The following is a 22566-nucleotide window of genomic DNA, read 5'->3' on the forward strand; positions in this document are numbered from 1 at the left end:
TGAATACTCGCCTGTCTCTCTCTTACATCTAAAACAGGTGTGATGACAGGGAACTACATAATGAGCCTTAAAATACTTGCACAAAACATTATAAAGTAATAATAAGATTAGCTGATGAAACCTTGGGTGAAGTGAATGCTAATATACTTATGTAGATAGATATGAACCAGAGTGTTAAGAAAATGTTTTGATCATTGATTCATTGTACTGTAATACATAAGTGCAGTACAGTATGTGTATTATTTTGAATGAGACAAAAACAAAAAATATTTACTGTACTTGAAAATATGGTATTCAGAACTTTAACCCTCTCTGATGATAAATTTGTATTCTTTCAGTGTGACATGAACAATTTGTTGACTACTGTTTTACACCAGCCATCACATCTTTGGTCTGACAAATGGCAAAGAGGTGTATCTTGGTGTTCCTCTAATGTCTATAAATAAGAGGTAGCATGAATGATGTATGTTTCTTAAACACCTTCACTTTTGAGAAAACATAAAATGTGTTCCTATAACATCTTGTACAAGAGACGACACCTCTGTGTTCCTCTTACACTTTTAGGCATGAAGCAACGTCTCTCACACACAGAGACCAAACTTTAATTCTGGAATCTGGACATTACTTCTTACGTGGAGCAAAATATTGTCTTTCTAACAGAAGTAGAGGTACGATATTTAGAGAAGGCCTTATCTAAGTCACTCAGCTTTATATATGATGAACTTCTTGGTTCATTGTAGCATTAATGAGTGTTGACACAAAATATACTGTACCTGTACTGTACACACTACTGTACTTACAACGTGCAATACACCCTTCTCCACTTTCTCATACTGTATTTCCTTTTACCTAAAAAATTAAATATTGAACACTGCCAGATTCATCAAATAGTAAGCTTACACAGGTATTTTTTAATTAACAAAAAGCAATTCCCGTAAGGTATAAATTGACTGGCAAGAGAAAAGATATTTTATGAAAATCTTAATGATCTTAATCTTCAGCCAATACTGTACAGGTCAAGTAGTTTTTAGAAGAACTTTTATTCACAGCCACGTTACAGCACCAATTTAATAATACTGTTGCCATTACTAATTTCAACAAACAAAGTGTCTAAATCTGAGCTGAAATTGTTTCCCACTTTGCATCATGGTAGCTAATCTGTGTCGGTACAGGTTCAACCAAAACTGAGCTATAAAGGAAGGGGGTTCATGCCTTTGGCCACTGTCACGATATTCCTGAAATTTGAGGCCCAGATTATATACAATAAATAAGGGGTACAAAGCAGCTTACTGATACAACATATTAAAACTAGGGGCAACCTTAAAGTTGGTATACTGTAGTACTGTATATAAAATGTCAAAATGATACCAGTACAATAAATTCATCTTATATCACTTAAATCATGATTGATAATTACAGTACCTTATAAAACTCTATGACAAACTTCTCTAGTCCCAAAATATCAAGGACTGTAGTCATACAAACAACTTGCAATAAGCTAAAAATTATCAATTCACATTCTTCATGACTATACCAACAAAACAAATGTGAATGGTCCTATCAGAGTATACAGCATACTGTGGTATCAATATCTTCAACTGCTTCCACCATATGTTATAATACAAACATATGCTAAACCCAATGTAAAAAGCTAAAACGTGAAAAATATAAATAAAACTGTAAACTTTTATCACCTTGCTACCAAATTTCTTTTCAAAAGTAATTACCTGTACTAATAACACAAAAATCATGGAAAAAAAATAGAAAATGTTGTTAATCAATCTTTCTAAAGAAATATTTATTTTCAGTTGTGTACACTTCACAAAAAAATTATTCAAGATTACTAGTCTTAAAACAGATTGAACAAAAAATAAAAAATAGCGAGTCCTCTCTCCCTTGAATTAACATTTTAAACATTCACAAAATTTTCCATCTCTACAGACTCTTATTTCTTGTCTTGGAAAACACTGATTTCCCTTGCTATATTCTCTACCCTCCATTTAATACTTCATCTTTGTACACAACATTTCTTATTTTGGACAAAATTTTACCTAACTTTGCACCAACCTTGGTACCTAACCCTTCTTCACATGGTATTCCCTCTGTCTGCCTTATATAATTTGCTAAGAATATTTCTAGTTACAATAAAATACAAAATTCTAGTCTTATCTTATATCTTAAAAAACAATGTAACTGTCAAAAGAAGTTTGAAAACTGATGTAACTCAGCTCTGAAAGAGACAAAAAAAAAAGGCTACAAGTAATTGTGGAAATTTTCAAAATAACCAGAAGCAAAATTTTGTGACTTAGGTTTTACCTCAACCAAATGTAACCTAACCTAAGCTAATCAAACCAAACCTAATCTAACCCAACCCAAACTAACCAAAATAAATCTATTTTAACCTAACCTAGAGTGAAATTTCACTTTTTAGTTATTGTCCAAACAACCACAATGAGTTGTGGTCATTTTTCGGTCTTTGAGCCTAATATATACACTGTACACAAATTGTTAGTGTTCCTTTAATTGTTTCTCTCCAAACATCATAGCTTTCTATTTGATTCATCCTTACTGCTCTATCCCAAATCTAGATACTATACTTTAAAATCACTGTCTAGGTACTATCCCTCAAGATATCTATGGGTTAGGTTCGAAAAAAATAAAAATAAAAATAAATTTGTTGGATGAATTTTTGTATCATGAATAGAAAAACATATGTGAATAATAGGGTTTGCTTCTACAGTGACAAAAATACTCCAATATCATCCCACAAAAACATGAAATTGGCTCACAAACAAGAAAAAAATCTACCTAATTAAGGATAAACAGTAAACAACTAATGGAATTTTCCACCTAACAAATTAAATTAATAAAATACTATCTAGATGAAAATATGCAGCTAAAACTATTAAGGAAAAGCTAAATCAAAGTTTAACAAAGCCACCAGCAGCACCATTTGCATAGACGCTGACTGCTTCACACATTACTGCCCTGTTAAGTGTCGCTATAGCAACCAGCCGGCCTGCAACACACTGTCTCTCGCTCTCACACACAAAGAAATGTTTATTCCCCTTTATGTTTATGACCTTATGATAGTTATTCTTTTACTTTTTTGCACATTTTGTATGTAGGATTGTGTATGCATGTAACTGAATAAAAAAGGGTGAAATAAGTTAAGTTTATCTATCCCAAACTATGAGTTTAAAAATAATCATAACATAACTTTCCCCCACTCATCCAGCTAAGTCTCGCTGGTGCATGAAGATATATTTATTTCCTTTATATTGTTTACCGTATGATAATTACAGTGAACCCTCACTTTACGCAGTCAATTGAACCCACGGCGGCCCGCGTAAAGTGAGAAACGCGTAAAGTGAACAACATTACATATGGGATTAATTGAAATAGAGACCGGGCCGACCCCCAAACTCCACTTTTTCAGACACAATACCTACGTTGTAGTAAAAATAACTTCTTAATTTTATGATGGTATGCACACACAATTAATAATTAAGAGAAATATCAATAATATTAGGTTTTTTAACACTTACATTAGTAGAAAAGATGGCTGGGCACACGGGGATGGGGGTTGGTTCCGAGGCAGAGGGCAGATTATTGGCCCTCACCTGTATCACTTGTATCAATTGTATCACTATCCACCACAGAGGCTTGCAGGGCCTCTTTGTCAAACCCCTCAAAGTCCATATAAGTCCATATCCTCACTATCATTATCACTATCACTGACTTGGGCCGACTGTGGTGGGTTGCGGGTGAAGAACTCGGTAATGTTTTGATGACTGGGCGACATTGTGCGCACCCTGCTCGCGCCGCTCTCCGCGTAAAAGGGTACACACACCGCGGAAAGTGAGCATTCCGGTTTCGGCAGGGTACCGCGTAAACGTGGAAACGTGTAAAGTGGGACCGCGTAAACGTGGAAACGTGTAAAGTGGGACCGCGTAAAGCGAGGGTTGACTGTATTTATTTATTTTTTTTATTTTTTTGCCCATTCTGTATGTAGGATTGTTTGTGCTTGTAACTGAATGAAAAAATAATAATAAAAGAAAGTTATGTTTGTACACCTGAAATTACGAGTTGATAAATAATCATAAAATAACTCCTACCTCAGCCTGGTAGGAAGAGTGCTAGGGATCAGATGTGGACACCCCAGCTGACTCCTGGGGCGTGCGATTTGAATTTTTGCCAGGAGGACCCAAAATCGCCTAAGTGGGAAAAGCTTTCGGAACACCAAAGAATGGTGCCAATTTACGAAATTCAAATAAGCGAATTTTTGTATCTCGAGGGATACCTGTACCTCTAAACTCCTTATGCCTATCACTCTGTTTTCCACCACTCAACTACAAAAGCTAATTCTCTCTTAAGTTATCCTAAGACAATTTTACTAGGTACAACATATCATCTGGATATCTACAGGTACCTATCTTTAATTTAATTTTGCTGCATCATTTCCTTGGGAGCTCCTCTCTGGGGGGTTGGCAACAAGATGAAAGTCTCCAAGCTGCCCAATCACTACAGTACATACAATGTTTACCTCTTCTGTATCTCAGAGCTCCTCCTGCTCTCTCCTTAACCAGTGGCTAAGGATTCCCTACTCCACCCCTACATGCACAAAAATGAAACACAAAGCAGAAGGCACATGAAACATCCACCGATGATAGGTGCCGTCCCAACAGTTAACTTCCACTGATGATGACCGTCATCTTTACCGTTAAATTCCACTGATGATGGCTTCTGTTTAAGGATTAAGGTACAGCTCCATACCCCCACAAGATGTAACCTGTTCCTCTACTCGACATGCCCAAGGCAACTACATTACTTCTATACACCCTATTTACCATCCAACCCCCTGGCATCCTACAAACATGTCCATACTATGTCAGAGCAACTCTCTTTACCCACTCCACTTCTTTAATCACACCCTTAGCCCTGTTAGACAAGCCTGAACTCCCACACATTTCACCTTCTCTAAGTGTATATGTTAAATAAGACATCCCACAAGCCAGCAGAGTGCAATGTAATTCTCTCAACTTCAGTGCATCCCCATCCATTCAATCTCCAAGGACAGTACAGTATTCTAATCGTTTTAATCTCCCTGCACCCCAACTCTTGCAAACTCTTTCTACACCACTTCCATGGATCTTGATCCATTCAATCTTTCTGTACCTAAATTTGATGCAAAACTCTTAAAACACCCTCCTCCAAGGTAACAACCTTCTATTCCAAACTCATATACATCCCCATAAACACACTTCTCTTTTTTATATCCAACTTCTTTTTTAAATCTTCACCAATGTCAATGTAATCAAGAATAACATATACAGTAGTACAATAAAAAATATATAAATGCGTACCGGTAAATAAAAAAATTAAAATAAGTGTTCAGAAAAAATTGAATAGAAAATAAGATTTTCTTAATGCCAGTTTCAAAACTAATTATGGGTGTAATAAAAATTAGTAATGTTTAGGATTTGCATTTTTTTTTTCTTGGAGGACCATTAAATATGAGACCAAATGCAGGAAATCTCTCAGGATTCCCTTAGGATAAACTGAAGTGCATTACTTGGAATATGAATGACTCATTTCTGTCAACCACACTTTAAAATACAACACCTAATAGAATGCTAAGCAACAAAAGTCACTCATTAAAAACTTTTTACAAATTTTAAAAGAAAGGTCCATCTGATCCAATACTCCTGTGTGTGTGTTAAACAAGAATTCTAGATCACAAAAAAATTTCTTCACTTGGCTTCACATTTCAAGACAAATCATAAATAACAGATTCTTTTTTGTGCTTATAACAGTATTCACTGTATAAGCATTGCTAATCTTCACACAGATTTACAGAACTTATCTCAAACATCTTTACTTGAATTATTACACAACTATTGCTGATATAATAATAACAGCAGTTAACAAAGGCTGAGCAAAGTACATACCATTTATCGACTGAGTTGATGAGGATTTCTTTTTTAATGAGCCAGCCACTCCAGCCTCCATAGTGCCAGTGCTGGTGCCACTAGTGCCTCCCACACCACCACTGGCCTGTGTGCCCACTGGAGCCTCTGAGCCAGCTCGTTGAGGCACCATGCCATTCTGAAAATAATATTATACACATACTGTATACAGTACTGTACACAGATTCTCTTTAAAATTTGAGATCAGTTCTCATGTAATATCCCAAGTTTAGAAAAGGTTGTACCATTAATAACCACCGACTGCAACAAAACCTCACCTAAACATTTATGACAATGCTCTTATCTTCTCTAGTAAAAGATACCAAAAAAACAAATTTGAGTCATGATTTGTTTCTATTACTGTGGCAAGGATGAATAAGTACATTAACTGAGCACCAACAATTACAGGTACTTTTATTCCTTGCTGTTGCCTGGCACATGTGCCCATGCAGATAACTTGTGATGTTAAGTAATCATTCAGTTTTCAACAGAATTACAAAATGTATGATGGTCACAGATTAAAGATGTGCATACTGCATAATCTTTGTTTGTCAATTTTTACCAGTTATAGCCCTGTACAGGATTAACTTCCCAAATCAGTGAAAATATTAAAATTTTCATATTACAGCACTAATGTCCTTTGAGTTGCTGGAATGAGATTAAAAATGATAGTGCTGCCATTTTCTGGATAACTTTTTTTTTCAATAAAATCCTAAGTAAATATACTGTATGTGCAGGAATACCCCGGTTATCCCATAGGATGAATTTCTAAAAATCGGTGCAAAAAAATTTTGTGAATATTGGGGCAACTTTCATCACATATTTTTCAATATACGGTATAGTCAGGTTTTACACGGTTAATTAAACCCATGGAGGTCCGTGTATAAAGCAAAACGCGTAAATAAAATAACAGAACCTATGGGATTAATTGAAATAGAGACCGGGCCGACCGCCAAACTCACCTTTTTTTGGCCATCGCCGACACAATACTGTACTCTCGGTCTTCAGCAGCACCTTATTGTGGCATTATTTCACCACCGAGGCACCTACAGGGCCTCTAGGGGGTGGTGGGGGTCCAGTGGAAGGCATTGTGTTGAAAGAAAAAAAAAAGCACTGGTTCCTGGGCACGAGTGAATATACGCAGAGACAGTGAGACTGACATGGCGGTGGAGAGCGTGGGTGGCAAGGATGCCTAAACCAATCACAGCATGCGGCGGAGGGGATGCGTGGGTGGGAAGGATACGTGGCCCAATCACAGTCTGCGACATCACAGGCGCGAGTCTGATGTCAGCGCCCAGCACTTCGCCCTGCTGCTTGCCGCATACATGATGGAATTTACCGTGTAAATAATAATTATCTCTGCTGACAGGTGCCGCGTAAATTCCAGACTATACTGTACACCCCCCATTATCTGAGGTTATTCGGGACCAAGGTAGCATGTATACCGCAGTACTGTACCATTGAATGTGAGGAATAAATAAAATTCATGATAATATATAAAATAAAAGAAAACATACCACATTGCCAATTGATAAAACAGTACATAGTGTCATTACCCGCAGGACACGGGAGACTGAAGCAGCTGAGATCCCCATGCATGTATGACATGTTTATTCTGTGTGTGTGTTTGACCTTTTGATAATCATATAATTTTTTAGGCACATTCGGTAAGAAAAATTATGTGTGCATATTGTAACAATATAAAAAAATATATATATAAAAATAAATAAATAAATAAATGAAGTAAAATTATGTATACCCCTAGTATAGTAATCGTGTCCCCAAGTTGAAAATTCCCTCTTTTAGAAGATTAATTTTATTACAGCATGAACGTGAGTGACTCATATATCCATGCAAATTGTAAATCATTGTATGGAAGCTTGACAAATAAATGTATGTGCAATTTTCTGCCCGTATCTGTGATCCTATCTTATTATTACTAAAGGTAATGATGGATGTTGGAAATTAATGGAACTCATTAAATCATCATTTATCAAGTATAAATCATGGAATGTCGGGTGATGGAGTGAATTTCTACATAGATACACCATAATCTCCTGTAAGTAACCCGTGTGAAGGTATCGAACTCTATGGTAAGAAATGTAAAAAACACAATATATTATAATCTTTATATAATAAATTCACACTTAGACCACTACGATATAAAAACCATGACTAGCGAGGTATTCCTGTATTACTGTGTCCTCCTCAACCCAAGGTTATTGAAGGAATACTAAGTTTACATTGTGGCCACTTATATCTTGCTTTCTTTTTCCCTGATTTTTTTTTCACTTCATACAAGTTTCCCCAACTTAACTCTGTACATACAGCACTAAGTCTTGTCCTTCCTACTCAATGCTATACAGTATATGTAACCCCTGTATTTACAGTGCCAGTATTACTATGTAACAAAAAAATATTGTTTTAGGCTTGAAATATACAGCAATTTGTATTATGCAGAAACATACAGTAAACCCTTTATAATATATAGGGTTCTAACCATTTTGCATTACCAAATTTCCCAAATTACTAAAGCACTTTCCTTCCGGTCTTTTGTCCCATCCCAACAACCAAATTTTTGGCCAAAATAACCGACCATAATCAGAAAACTTGCAAAAAAATTAATGATTACCAACACTGCAGGTGAAGGATGAAGATAATTCAAGGTTGTTAAAAAATATTATTATAAGGTCAAAAATATAAAGGAAATAAACATTTCTTATGTGCACCAGAATTCTCACAATGAGTGGGGGAGGGAGAGTGGAGAGGGGGGTAGAGCCTCCCACGCATCCTGCCACTCCGAGATTACGCCATCATGTCTTGGAATATTGCGAGTTATGTAAAAAAATGTATTTTATGTAAAAAAATAATTAAACAATAATTGAATTTAATATTTTACTGCCATTCTGAGTTATATTGAATCACGAGTCATCAAGGGTTTACCATATAGTACTGTTTATGTACACTTTATATGCCAGCAGTGACATCAAGAATGGTTCATTTTAACTTTGGGTGACTCAACATTTACAGAGTTCATTCTTTTGTTTTCAGTTGAATGTCAATCTAACTTTTTTTGTTGCAATGACTACTTTATTTGTCCTGGACTTTTCCCTGATTTTAGAATTGTTAACAAAATTCCTAAACCTTTAACAAGTGAAAGTTAATACCCTGAATGTGTCTGGTAAAAATAATTACCCAGACCTCCCTGATCTCCGAGTGACTGGCTACCCTGTTTAAGTCACTGAATTAAATATTAAAGACAAAATTTAAATTTTTTTGAAATACTAAAACAAATGGACAATGCTAATTAGAACCAAGTACTGAGACAATGGAGGACAAGCAAGGTTTAAGTGGAAGATGAACCCACAATGTGATGCAGTACCATCACTCAATGAGATTTTCAAACTTACTGTAGGCTGGGCTGTGTAGACCGTGCCATAACTTCTGGAAAGTACCTGACTTTCAGCCACTTTACCTTGTGTACTTGTCAGGTACTCCAGTGTTACAACACCCCGACGATCTGCAAGCAACATAGTTTTTCAATCAAGTGCAGTGATAACAAACTGGAGTTTAATAACCAGATCAATTATTGATAAGATTCATAACATGTCATTTACACATTATCAGCAAAAAAATCAGAAAATTAGATAACATTAATGTAACACTGGTTACTAAGTAGTTCTCACCTATAAGGCTGGGTTGGACTGGGCCACATAAAACTGCTAAGCAGTTAAGACAGAAGTTACCATAACCATATGGGTTAAAGTTTGTCTGCCCTCGGCGTGCAGTGAATGAACCTTTAATCTGTCAGATGATAAATATTTGTAGTTGCTAATTGGTAATAAAACAAGAAAATACAAATTATTCAGTTTTATCACCACTGGAATTAATTCATTGAAGCAAGCATGGACAACCTTTCCTGTCGTGGGCTGCATGAAGATTTAAGCATTTTTCTACAGGCCAACCCACCAAAATTTATACCCTCCCTTACCCAAAAGTAATGTTAATATTGTATTAGCACAGATAGTGAATCAATTATCGTCACGTCCACCTTAAGATATTTTCAGTTCACAATCACAGTCTTTTTCCCATTTATGAAATAAATCCATCATTTAACAGAAGACGAGTGAAGCAGTCTGTGAATATATATATATATACAGCTCCTCCCTGACTTACGACGGGGTTAGGGACCCAAATCCAGGTCATAAGTCGAAATGGTCGGAAGTCGAAGTGGTCGTAAGTCGACCCTGTTTGATGTATGTTAAGAAGTCACTCCCACATGTACCTCTTGTATCCAAAAAGTCTACCAACCTTCAGTACCATAGGATCACTATCCACCTGGGCAACTCTACACTCAACGTGCTAAACGCCTATGCTCCCTCAGATCAGCTTCAGTACACAGATCTCCCAGACTTTTTACACACTGAGCCCACTGTCCTGATGGGTGACCTGAATACTAGACACAAGAAATTAGGTGACTCCACCACTAACATCAATGGTAGGAGACTTATCTCACTTCTCAGCGCATATGAAGATGTTCAAATTATAGGTAATAATGAACCAACACACATCTGTGGCGGGGGTCTAGACAAGTGTATTGGCTTTAATCTATCATACACAACTCATAGCTCTGATGTTGTCACTGATCTTATGTCTGACCACAGCCCAATCCAAGCTAGTATACATGTAGCCAATGACACCCCACTGGTGGTAAACTCAACAGACATAGAATCACAGTCAAGCAAGAACATGAAAGCCAGTTCATAGACGTCATCCATGACTGGTACAAGGCCTACAATCCTGACAACTACCAAAGTTTCCATGACGATCTGATAGATAGGACTTATACATACTTCACCAACAATGCCTCCACGAAAAAAAGGAGAAAATGTGGTCAGCATCATGGGAACAGGCAACAGCAGTGCTATGATGATCCTAAACTGAAAAAACTCAGGGCTAGAGTCAGGAGGGTGGGTAAGGGTTACAAATAAATTAGAACACCTCAAATGTTACAATTGTATCAAGCCTTCCTTGCTGCTACCAGGGAACGTGTAAACGAACTCAGACATAATACATGGGAGACATATGTCAACAGCCAGAACCAACACACATCCCTCAGCAAAGCCTGGAAAGACATAAACACAATCAGAGGTAAAAACAGTAGACACGTCTCCCATCCAAACCCGCTGCAAAAGTCGAATGAGCTAATAACAAAGTGGGCTCATGTGTCTAGCTATGACATGTTACCAGCTAGGGCTCATGGACTCCTTGATGCGAAGTCTGTGGAGAGAAGTAATCTTATTAACTTTATGCTGGGCAAACAGCACGAGGAGTGTTATGTTCCATATACTGTAATGAGTGGGAGCTTGACGCCGCCCTCGCCAGGGGTAGGTCTACTTCCCCTGAAGAGGACGGAGTCACTTACAACATCGTTAGAGTACTAAGGTGTGTGCCGGGCAATCCATTGTTGGTATTGTACAATATGAGTCATGCCAAGGGCCAACTACCCACATCATGGACCAGCAGTGTTGTTGTACCAATACCGAAACCAGGACAGCCTGATGCTTTTCCTCCCATATCACTAACCAACTGCCTGTGTAAAACCTTTGAGAGGATGGTTCTTGGCAGACTCTTATACAGAATCAGAGAACACATGTCTCCTAACATAAATGGCTTCACCCATGGTAAAGGTGTACATAATTGCATCACCACATTCCAAACTGTGCATGGTGATGAAAGGCACAGATACACCACATTTCTTGACCTAAAAGCTGCATTTGATATTGCCAATAGACAACTGAAATTGTACAAACTAGCCAAAATGGATATAGGAGGTAGGCTGTTACACTGGATAAGTGGTTACCTAACCAACAGAAGGGCTGCTGCACTGTTTCAAGGTTACAAAAGTGAAGTTACAGATATGCAACTTGGTACTCCTCAAGGTGGAGTACTTAGCCCCACTTTGTTCAATGTTCTTATGAATGCATTATTAAATTTAATACCAAACAGCCGAAGCAATATCACAATCAGCTATGCTGTACACACTAAAACTCATCGTGAAATGCAAACCACCCTGAACCATGTATACACAGCCTGTGAGAACCTCGGTCTTATTATCTCCACTGAGAAAACTAAGGTGTTCAACAAACAAGCTGGCAACCGCAAACACGGCCCCGCCAAGTTTAAGATAGGTAACAACACTATTGACTATGTTTCTTCTTTTAAATATCTTGGTGTTTCCGTCCCTTGTACCCTACCTGCCATACAACAGTTAACCCGCTAATGTACTGGCAGACTGAGACCTCTTAGAAGTGTAGCGGGGTACAGCCCGCACTATGGAGCTAATATTAGAATTGTTAAAACAATGTACCTAAGCTATATAAGATCTCTGATAGATTACCACGCACCAGCCCTGGTCCTTTGTGACAGGAAAGGCGTTGACAAGCTCGAGAAAATGCAAAATAAAGCCCTCAGAATTATCCTAGGATGTCCCATGAGCACTAAAGTACTTAATATGAGGAAAGAACTAGGTATACCCAGTGTCAAAAATAGAATAATTGAAGCAACCTCATGATAGCCCTGAGGCTTCTGCGTGGTGATCCTGATAACATTGTTTACTTAAAATTGTTAGAATGCATGAACCATGGGACTGGTGAATCTAAATAGATCCAAACTACAGCTACACATATGAAGATGTTTGGACTAGACCATCTGTACAAAGTTGAGACACAACAGAGCTTCCTGCCACCCTGGCGGACAGTTCCCTTCAATATCACAATGGCAACATATCCGCCCCCAAAAAATTAATTATACAAAGTACTGTATTTATCTCCAACACACTGCCAAAGTGAGAGCTCTTGAACACATACACACGCTACAGACTGATGATAATATCACACAGACCATCTACACTGATGGATCTCTTAACACCGCCTGTGGAAGGGCTGAAGTGCTATTGTTGTGACTCAACCTGACGGTAATAGAATTGAGAAAGATGTTAGAATTAACAACTGGGCATCCACTTTACAAACTGAATTAGTTGCCATACTCACAGCTATTAAATTTATTGAAACCACTGTCACTGACAGTCTCATCATCACTGACTCTCTATCCTCACTAATTGCCCTTGACACTCAAGTTGTCACGCGCTTGTCTCTGAAGCCAGACACAAATATGCGTTCCTTGTTGACCGGGGTGTCAAGGTCAAACTGTTGTGGATCCCCTCTCACATAGGCCTCATAAAACATGACAGAGTTGATGCTCTCGCCAAACTCGAGTCTAACAAAGACACTGTTGAATACAATCTGGGGCTGTCAAAAAGAACCCTTACAACTGTAATTAGGAAAGAACTTATTGATGAATTTGACGCAAGTAGACAAGTGCAAACAGGGACTAGTCGATCCATAGTTTACCATGATGAGATGTATCAAGTGAAACATGTATATGGAGCAAGTAACAAGATCACTAGATTACAAGATGTTGTAACCGCTAGATTAAGATTAGGATATAAGTACCTCTGGCATTATGTTCCTCAAGCAGATGTAAACAAGACTAAATGTAAAGTGTGTGGCCAGACATATGGGGACACACTTGAACACTACGTCCTCGACTGTGTGAAGATAGAACCTTTTAGAGACAGGTCCAAGCACACTGTGTGTGAAATGGCACAGCACTTCATCTCTAATGGCAAGAAAATCGACATATTAAGATTGTATCCACTTTTTTGCACTTAGTAACTATATCAGTTCTCATGTACAGAACCAAATACACAATGTGCTTGAATACTTCTCACGCAAATGTGAATAACAAAGTGTGCGACCAGGCATACTGCCTCACACGCCTGTACTCACGTAGTTGTGAATAAGTTACCCTTTATGTATAGAACTAAACAAATAATGTAAATGAAATACTGTGTAACATTCAGTGCCGTAATATCCTGACCACGGGGGTTAATTATTATGACCCGTTGTAAACTCTACTCTGTAATCCTTTTGCGCTACCACTCATAGGATGAGTGTGGAGTGCACGATAAACTAGCCGCTGTAAGCGGCAAAATAAAAAAATCAATCCTCTGCTTCATCCAATTAATGTAGTCTACATGCTTAATTAAAAAGTTATTGAGGCCCTGTGTGCATTCACCTGACTACATTAAAGGTAAGTTCACAGTGACACTTTATTCATTTTTCATTATTGATAACTTTTACTGTACTGTATTTCATTTTAGAATTTTTATGTATTATTTTTCGCTTTTTCGACTTACGACCTGGTCATCGAGACGGAACCCGTTGTAAGTCAAGGAGAGACTATATGTGATAACATATTCACACACTCCTACAAATCACTATTATACTGTATTCAATTCCTGTTTTACCTTCCCATTCAAGCAATCTCCAAACCCAAGGAAAAATATCTAAGCATGGAGTACTGTATACTCTTCATATATCTCCCTCAGGTGTTTACTGAGGGGTAGTGCACAACACACAACTCACATCTTCGTTTGTTGTTTGATTTGATGTTGTGAGGTAGGTGTGGAATCCTGCTAGTCCCAGGATTGACCACACAGAGAAAAAGCATATGACGCCTTCTACGACTGAAGCAGGATTCTTCTGCACAGCTACCATGAAAGTTTCATTCTCCTTATTCATGACTGCAGATGGAAAAAAAAGTAGGTTAGGTGTACGTTTATATTTTAAAAACTTCGGCTGTACTCATGAACTATCAAAATTGAAGATGAAAAAAGGAGGGAGAAAGGGAGAAAAAGAAAAAAGAAGCAAGGCAAAACAAAGAAGAAAACAAGAGAAACAAGAAGAAAAAACAGAATATAAAGGAAAAAATAAAAAAGTAGAAAGAAAAGGGAAAAAGAGAAATATGGGAGAAAAGAATAAAGAGGAAGAGAAGAAGTTGGGAAAAGAGAGAAAAGAAGCAAAAGAAAAAGAAAAGAAAAAAACAGAAACAGAGGAGAAATAAGAAGCAGAATAAATTCATGAACATCAGCCATAACAGAGTGTATAGTATAATTACTGAATTGTCAAATCAGACTAATGGAGAAAATGAAGAAAAAATTATGATAAAAAATTAACCAAAACAATATAATTTATTTATTTGGATTTTTAATAAAGGCAACACAACAGTATGACAAGCATTTGGTATTTTCCTTCATTGATGTAATATATTCTGGCTTTGATAAACAAACCTTGAAGCTGAATGCTAAACTGGCCATAGGTCACCATTCACTCACAATGGATACTGATTGTAATTCACTGTGGGACTGGGCTCATGTGCAATCATACAGTACAGTATATGCACGAGGGTAGGTGGATCATCCGGTGACAGGTGGATCAATAAGTACAGTATAGCTCGATTCCTAATGAGATTAGAAACAAATCCCTTTACCATCACACGTAGAACTCTCTCTCAGTAACACAATGAACCAGGCAGATTTACATAACATGCTGGTAACTTTTTTTATTATGTCTCCTCAACCCACAGGCTGGTGGTTTGGACTAGTTTGGGCAGTTTGAATAAACCCCTTAAGAAATTTTGTTTACAAGGTGATTTTCATATACTGTACAGTAATGACAAGTTCCCTATAGTTGGGGAACTTGACACAGTTTTCATACCTTGCCCAGGATGCACCTAAACTTCCAAGAAATGTTCCCTCCGTGATGTGTCACAGGGATGATGATTTACCACTACCTGAGCACTCTCATCAGGAGTTTGCCCAGATAAAACACGTGATCACAGGCAGAACCCCCGGTGTGAGGCCATCAACATTGCCAAAGATCTTGGGAACTGTGACAAGGTCCTCTATCCAACATATCTGTGCTGTGGTCAATTAGGCAATACTGCATGCTACATAATGCACGGTCGGCTAGGTGAACAGAATGGGTGATCAGCTGATCTCAGGTCAACATAAATAAACAAGAAGGCTGAAGCTGAATATAACTTGTTAAATAGCTGCTGGTGTTTTGTTTCCCCCCACTGATTGGTAATTTTTTTTTTACTGCATTTCACCACTTATCAACTTATTCGCCACTTGGACAGTTGGCCTGTTCTTTGTTACATTGCTATAAACTTATTTGTCAAGTGATATTACAGGAGGAAACCTATAATGATTGGAAGAGTCACAAGTGTGTCTGGGCCAAGCAGGACTCGTACCCATGATAATAATGACAGTGGTGAGAGATAATGAATGTTACCGCTGTACCACCACCAACATCGTGGTATTTTTGGTCAGGTACCAACACCCACAATTAGTTAGTTAGGTTTCTTCGGAAATTGCCTCAATCTATGACATAATCACATGGAAAAAAAAAGCAATTTACAAAACGAACACAAGTAGGCGCTTGTGGCCGCCGCAATCTTTTATATCTAAAAACAAACCGCGCTATAAAGAGATCCATCTCTAGCTATAGCTCACTTTGCACAACATGCGGAAAATATGGTATTGCAATACTGTCCCGTTCAGCAGGAGAGTGCACACTAATTAGCACGTGTATTGCCCAACTTTAAAGTTGCCTTTTCTTTATTGCTCTAGTTTTAAATATTTTCATTGTTACTAATTCTTTTTCTCATAATCTTGAGTACAAACTTCCAATGGTAAATAAAAGAATGGTCAGAGAGGAGCTAGTACAATACTCTATTTATCGTACCATACCGTATTCTTCTCACAATTTTTTGTGGGTGCAGACAGCTAGAGAAAATCAGAAAGTATAATGAGGGAGGCGCAAGACGTGTAAAAAGTAACAGAAATGAGCTGAAACAACAAAGAAATATTCCACACACATGTTCTTTCATATCTTCAACTTAAATTAGCATTAGGCAGCAAAGATCTCTGTCCAGGTAATACTTACATATGACAAGATGTGCAATAACACAAGAGAAGATGAATACGCAGAGAAAGGCAAGAGATATGATGAAAAGGTAAAAATATCTGTAGTTTCTCCTGCCAACACAGTTTCCAACCCACGGACAATGGTGATCAAATCGTTCTGTAAGAAGAGAGTAGCATATTTTAGTATATTCTACAAGAAAAGAATCTTACATTCTAATTTAGTCTGCCTATACTTATATAATTATTTAAGTCCTACAGTAAACATAAACATGGAAAAATTGTTAAAGTACAATTCCCTTTATCTGAATTCCAACTATTTGAGTCTTCCAGGTATCCAAACTTTGTCCATTCTAGTCCCATTCAGTAAAAATTCAAATTTAGTCATACAATCCGAACACAACCAAAGCCATTATTCTGTGTGTCTGCCACCAGTGGATCTGTAATACTGTATGTGGCAGAATTGATGCTGGAGTCTCCATAAATGTTATCTGTTAGGGGTTTGGGGTGAAGTGGAGTACTTTTTATGATATCAGCCAGATTTAAGTGAATACAAGATATAACTGTAACTAAATATAGTTTAATTATAAATACCCTAAGTGTTAACACAGGTAATTTAAGACAGTCCACATTGTCCTCCACCTAAAGATTCATCAGCGACAATAAAAGCAAGCTCACACACACTACCGACCAACCTTTATCCATAATAGATTCTATAGTAATCCCACAAGTATGTTCAAAGGCAAAGAAAGCCAACTACTGTTATTGATGACTCCAGTTCCTGACACAAAATACACATCAGCATACCACCAAGGACACTGTAGGTACAGTCGCTCAAAAAACTATCTTTCCAAATTGTAAGACAATATGACACAATAGACGAAGGATTCTGACAACCCTACCTAGACAATAAGAGTCGCAGTGTTCATTCTAAAATTTATCCCCACCCCTGAGTACAGATAGTTTTTTGAGTGACTATACACAAGTGAATCCAACACCTGGCCCTCAATTGGTCGTGAAGGGATTCTCTACTTACCAACACAATTATCGCAGATTGAACAATGAGACGCTCTAGGTGGTCTGAATATTTTGCAGGTAAAACAGTATTTAAGCTTCACGGTTACGCCATTTACAACGATTTCTTTCGTGCGAGGTGGAGGGCGGAGTCTGGGACCGTTACCAGAATTGGGCACCTCTGTGGGGGAGAAACATCCAGGGGGAAAAGTGAGAAAAAATAAGTCTTTTGCACTGTCATGTAAGTTTATAGACACAAGAGTAACTTATTATTCAAACAGTTACCTTAGTTAGCAACCATGAATGATAATCATGTCTCATATTAATGGCTTAAGTTATACACTTTACGACCATGACTCCTATCAAAGATTTACATTTATGTACAGGTACAGGACCACATATCTGGTGTCCCAGTGTCCAGAACACTCCAAAAACCAGCTATGTTCTGGCACAAAATATTTAAAATGAGCACCAAGCAATTCCTGGGCCAAGCGGGAAACATTAAATCACTCCCTACCTATGAGCTATGTAAAGTACAGTGAGTTCTGCTATAACGCGTGTTTTGATAACGCGAATTTGCTCTAACGCGATTTATGAATTCGGAACAATATTTGTATAACGCGATCGCTTGTTTGCTATAACGCGATTTTTGCTTACTATTTCTCCAATTTTGTGGTATTAACTGTGAATATGGTAAAGAAGAATATCTCCAAAAAGCATTCTGATGATAGAATTCCCGGTGATTATCGTAAAAGAAAGGATATAACACTTGAAGAGAAGCTTGATGTTATCAACCTCAAAATCACCCTTCTCCCCCATCAAGTTACATTCATATTTTTTCAAGGTAAAGTGTTAAATTTACTGTATGATTTCATTATTAGATATGAATGTAACATTTATTTAGACTGTGCTATCCTTTGTGTTAGGCTAACTACTAAATTTTTTCGATTTCGAGTAAACTGCACCTAACCCTATTTTCTCCATAAGCCCTGTTATTTCTATTACGCGATTTTCTATAACACAATATTTTACAAGAACACAATTATCGCGTTATAGCAGAACTACCTGTACTGTATTATGTTACGCTTTTATTTTTCAATGTGTTATTTCAGGTAGATACACATAGTTTTCTTGATTTTATTATTTTACTTGGTTACATGCACACATAATCCTACATACAGAAAAAGCAAATAAATAACTAACTAAATAAATAAATAAAAGAAACAATTATCATAATGTATTAAGTATTTTCAACTCATAATTTCTGGCACTGTAGATACAAGTAGTTTTCTTAATTTTTTATTTACTAATTTACATGCACACAAAATCATACGTACAGACTGACCCGCCCCCCCCCCCAAATAATAATAATAGTAAAATTATATACAGGTGTTCCCCGACTTACGACGGGGTTAGGGACCCAAATCCAGGTCGTAAGTCCGACATAGATAAAAAAAAAGAATTAAATTTTTTTTTTAAATAAAAAATCTACAATGAAATATAGTACAGTAAAAGTAATAAATAATGAGGAATGGATACAGTGTGACTGAGCACTTACCTTTAATGTAGTCAGCTGAATGCACATGGGGCCCCCATAATTTTCTAATTATACATGGAGACTACATTAACTGGAAACGTTTCGGTATAGAAAATGCGTGTCATTTGAAAAAAAAAAAAAAAAAGGTCACAACTGCGGCGGTCGTAAGTCCCGACGGTCGTAAGTAATGTATGTATGTATGTATGTATGTATATGTATGTATGTATGTATGTATGTATATATATATATATATATATATATATATATATATATATATATATATATATATATATATATATATATATATATATATATATATATATATATATATATATATATATATATATATATATATATATATATACTGTACACTGGGGTATGCTATAACGAACGGATTCTACTACGAATATTCCTATAATGAACGGTTTTACCTATAAAATTGAGAATGCTATAACGAACGAAACTCCTACAACGAACAGTATTTTTTATTATTTTTTGTACTAATTTATTATTTTTTATTACAAGTATTAATGATATTCTTTATTTCAAGAGTTTAAATGCACATTTATACACTTTTTTACAATTTTTACAATTTTATATTATATTTTTCATTGTTAAGTGGTTGTATTTGGGGGCCTAGAACGGATTAATCCTATAACGAACAAATGCTAGGTCACTCTTACGTCACTGCTGACGTCAGATGACGTTTCGGACTGTGATTGGGCCACGCATCCGCTCCGCCGATAGCTGTGATTGGTCTAATTTAACTTGGCGTGCCCTGCCACCAGAGGGAATAAGTCGCTGACCTTGGAAGCGTTAGTCCCATTGTCCTCCGTCTCTGTGTATACAGTGCTCCCTCGGGCCCGCTAATCTGCTCAACAATGGCTTCCGCTGGACCCCCAACACCCCAGAGAAACCTTGAACTACCTGGCCCAAGCCGCCCAAAGCCCAAGAAGGTACAACGCGCTTTAAGCTATGAAGTGAAGTACAAAATCGTCCAGGAGTTAGAGAAAGGCACAAGACAGGTGGATCTCGCCTGACAATATGGAGTTAATGAATCGACGATCCGCACCATCAAGAAGGATGCCGGCAAGATCAAAGACCACATGAGCATCACAAAGTCTGCAGGTGCGTCGATGGTGAAATATTGCCACAATAAGGTGCTGCTCAAGACTGAAGGTTTATTGGTCAGGTACTTGATTCGTCAGTCAAGAAAGAACATGGCGGTCGACACTCAGGCAGTGCAGGACTACGCGAGAGAACTGTACCTATCAGTGGCGAGAAAAATGGGAGTTGCAGAGCCCAAACCCTTCACTGATTCCGCTGGGTGGCTGCAAGGTTTCAAACGTTGTAATTAGATCACGAACGTTGAAATTGTTTGTGAAGGAGCAAGTGCTGACCGGGCTGTCGCCATGAATTTTCCCCCATTCTTACGAGAAATTATGGAGGAAGGACAGTACACCAACGACCAAGTGTTCAACATGGATGAATCCGCGTTGTTTTGGAAGAAATTGCCATCCAAGACCTTCGTAGTCAAGTCTGCGAGCAAGTGTCGGGGCCTTAAGTTGCAGAAGAAGCGCATCACCGTCCTGTTCACCACCAATGCCTCCGGCACTTGTAAGCTGAAGTTGTCTGTGATCCACAAAGCCCGCAAGCAGCATGCCTACAAAAATATGGACATGAGCAAGTTAAATGTCAATTGGCTAACCTCAGGGAAGGCGTGGATGTTCACTGGTCTGTCCCTCTCCTAGTTTGACAACTGTTTCGTTCCTGATATGAAGAAATTCTGCGAGCAACATAATGTTCCATTCAACATTTTGTTGCTCCTTGACAACGCACCAGGACACTCGCCTCTATTGCTGGATCGTCACCCCAATGTAAAAGTGGTCTTCCTTCCCTCTAACACTACGTCGTTAATCCAGCCCATGGATCAGGAGTTGATATGCAACGTCAAGGCTGTTTTCTCCACAGAGAAGTTTCGGCTCCTGAACGACTTCACCAACACCAAGGATGAATTGCAGAACCTTCTGAGTGGCACCGATAGGGAGAGCGAGGATGAGGATCCAGAACAAGATTTGGCGGACCATGAAGTGCGAGTCAAGCAGTTCTGGAAACTGTTCAACGTCAAGAAAGCCGTTGATTTCTTGGTGGAGGCATGGGGGCAGCTGTCTGTGGCAACGATTCGTCACGCGTGGCGGCATGTGTTGGAGGGTATCCCAGGTGGGAGGCAGAGTCAAGCGATGGCTGGTGAAGCTCAGTCTGCTGCTGTGGCATTGGACATTGCGAGAGGCTGCACAAAGTGTTAGAGCTGCAGGCTTCTCCGAGACCACCAACGACGACATCCTGGAGGTAATCAGGCAACCTGAGGTGACTGCAGACGAGAGTTGGAAGATGATGACGTCAGTGAGCAGCCAGGTGTTACGGAAGAACAAGAACAGAAACTAACACATGGTGATGTGAAGGAGGTCATCGAGTTTCCTGAGAAAATCAAGCTCATCCTTGCCAAAGACCCAGTCAGTCATCGCTATGAAGTGTCAAATAACCTTCTGTTGAAATCTATGGAGCCGTATGTCCAAATGTATCACGACCACATCAATGCTAGCCGTCAATGAAACATTACCGAGTTCTTCACCCGCAACCCACCACAGCCACAGCCAGCCCAAGTCAGTGATAGTGAGGATATGGAATTTGAGGGGTTTGACACGGAGGACCTGCTAACCTCTGTGGTGGATAGTGATACACCTGAAGGCCAATAATCTGTCCTCTGCCTCGGAACCAACCCCCCATCCCCGTGTGCCCAGCCATCTTTTCTACTAACGTAAGTGTTAAAAAACCTAATATTATTGATATTTCTCTTAAATATTAATTGTGTGTGCATACCATCATAAAATTAAGATGTTATTTTTACTACAACGTACTATGGTGTCGGAAAAAGTGTAGTTTGGGGGTCGGCCCAGTCTCTCTTTCAATTAATCCCATATGTTCTGTTATTTCGTTTACGCGTTTCTCGTTTTACGCGGACCTCCACGGGTTCAATTGTAAATGAAGAAAATATATATATATATATATATATATATATATATATATATATATATATATATATATATATATATATATATATATATATATATATATATATATATATATATATATATATATATATATATATATATATATATATATATATATATATATATATATATATATATACACAC

The 22566-nt window shown here is 37.8% G+C and overlaps 1 protein-coding gene across 5 annotated transcripts in view; it reads right to left on the minus strand.

Annotated features, from left to right (window-relative positions):
* The window catches only part of LOC121866439 (palmitoyltransferase ZDHHC18-like), a 71067-nt gene that overhangs the window by 19083 nt on the left and 29418 nt on the right, over positions 1-22566 (minus strand). For all 5 annotated transcript variants that reach the window (XM_042366110.1, XM_042366118.1, XM_042366128.1 and 2 more), the window contains 6 exons: positions 17837-17995; positions 16823-16960; positions 14459-14616; positions 9656-9773; positions 9380-9489; positions 5952-6108 (listed from right to left, as the gene is read on the minus strand). In XM_042366110.1, coding sequence (XP_042222044.1) covers positions 5952-6108; positions 9380-9489; positions 9656-9773; positions 14459-14616; positions 16823-16960; positions 17837-17995 — 840 coding nt within the window. The remainder of the gene's footprint in view (positions 1-5951; positions 6109-9379; positions 9490-9655; positions 9774-14458; positions 14617-16822; positions 16961-17836; positions 17996-22566) is intronic.

This window comes from Homarus americanus, unplaced genomic scaffold (assembly GCF_018991925.1).
Source record: "Homarus americanus isolate GMGI-L3 unplaced genomic scaffold, GMGI_Hamer_2.0 scaffold32583, whole genome shotgun sequence".
Lineage (NCBI taxonomy): Eukaryota > Metazoa > Arthropoda > Malacostraca > Decapoda > Nephropidae > Homarus > Homarus americanus.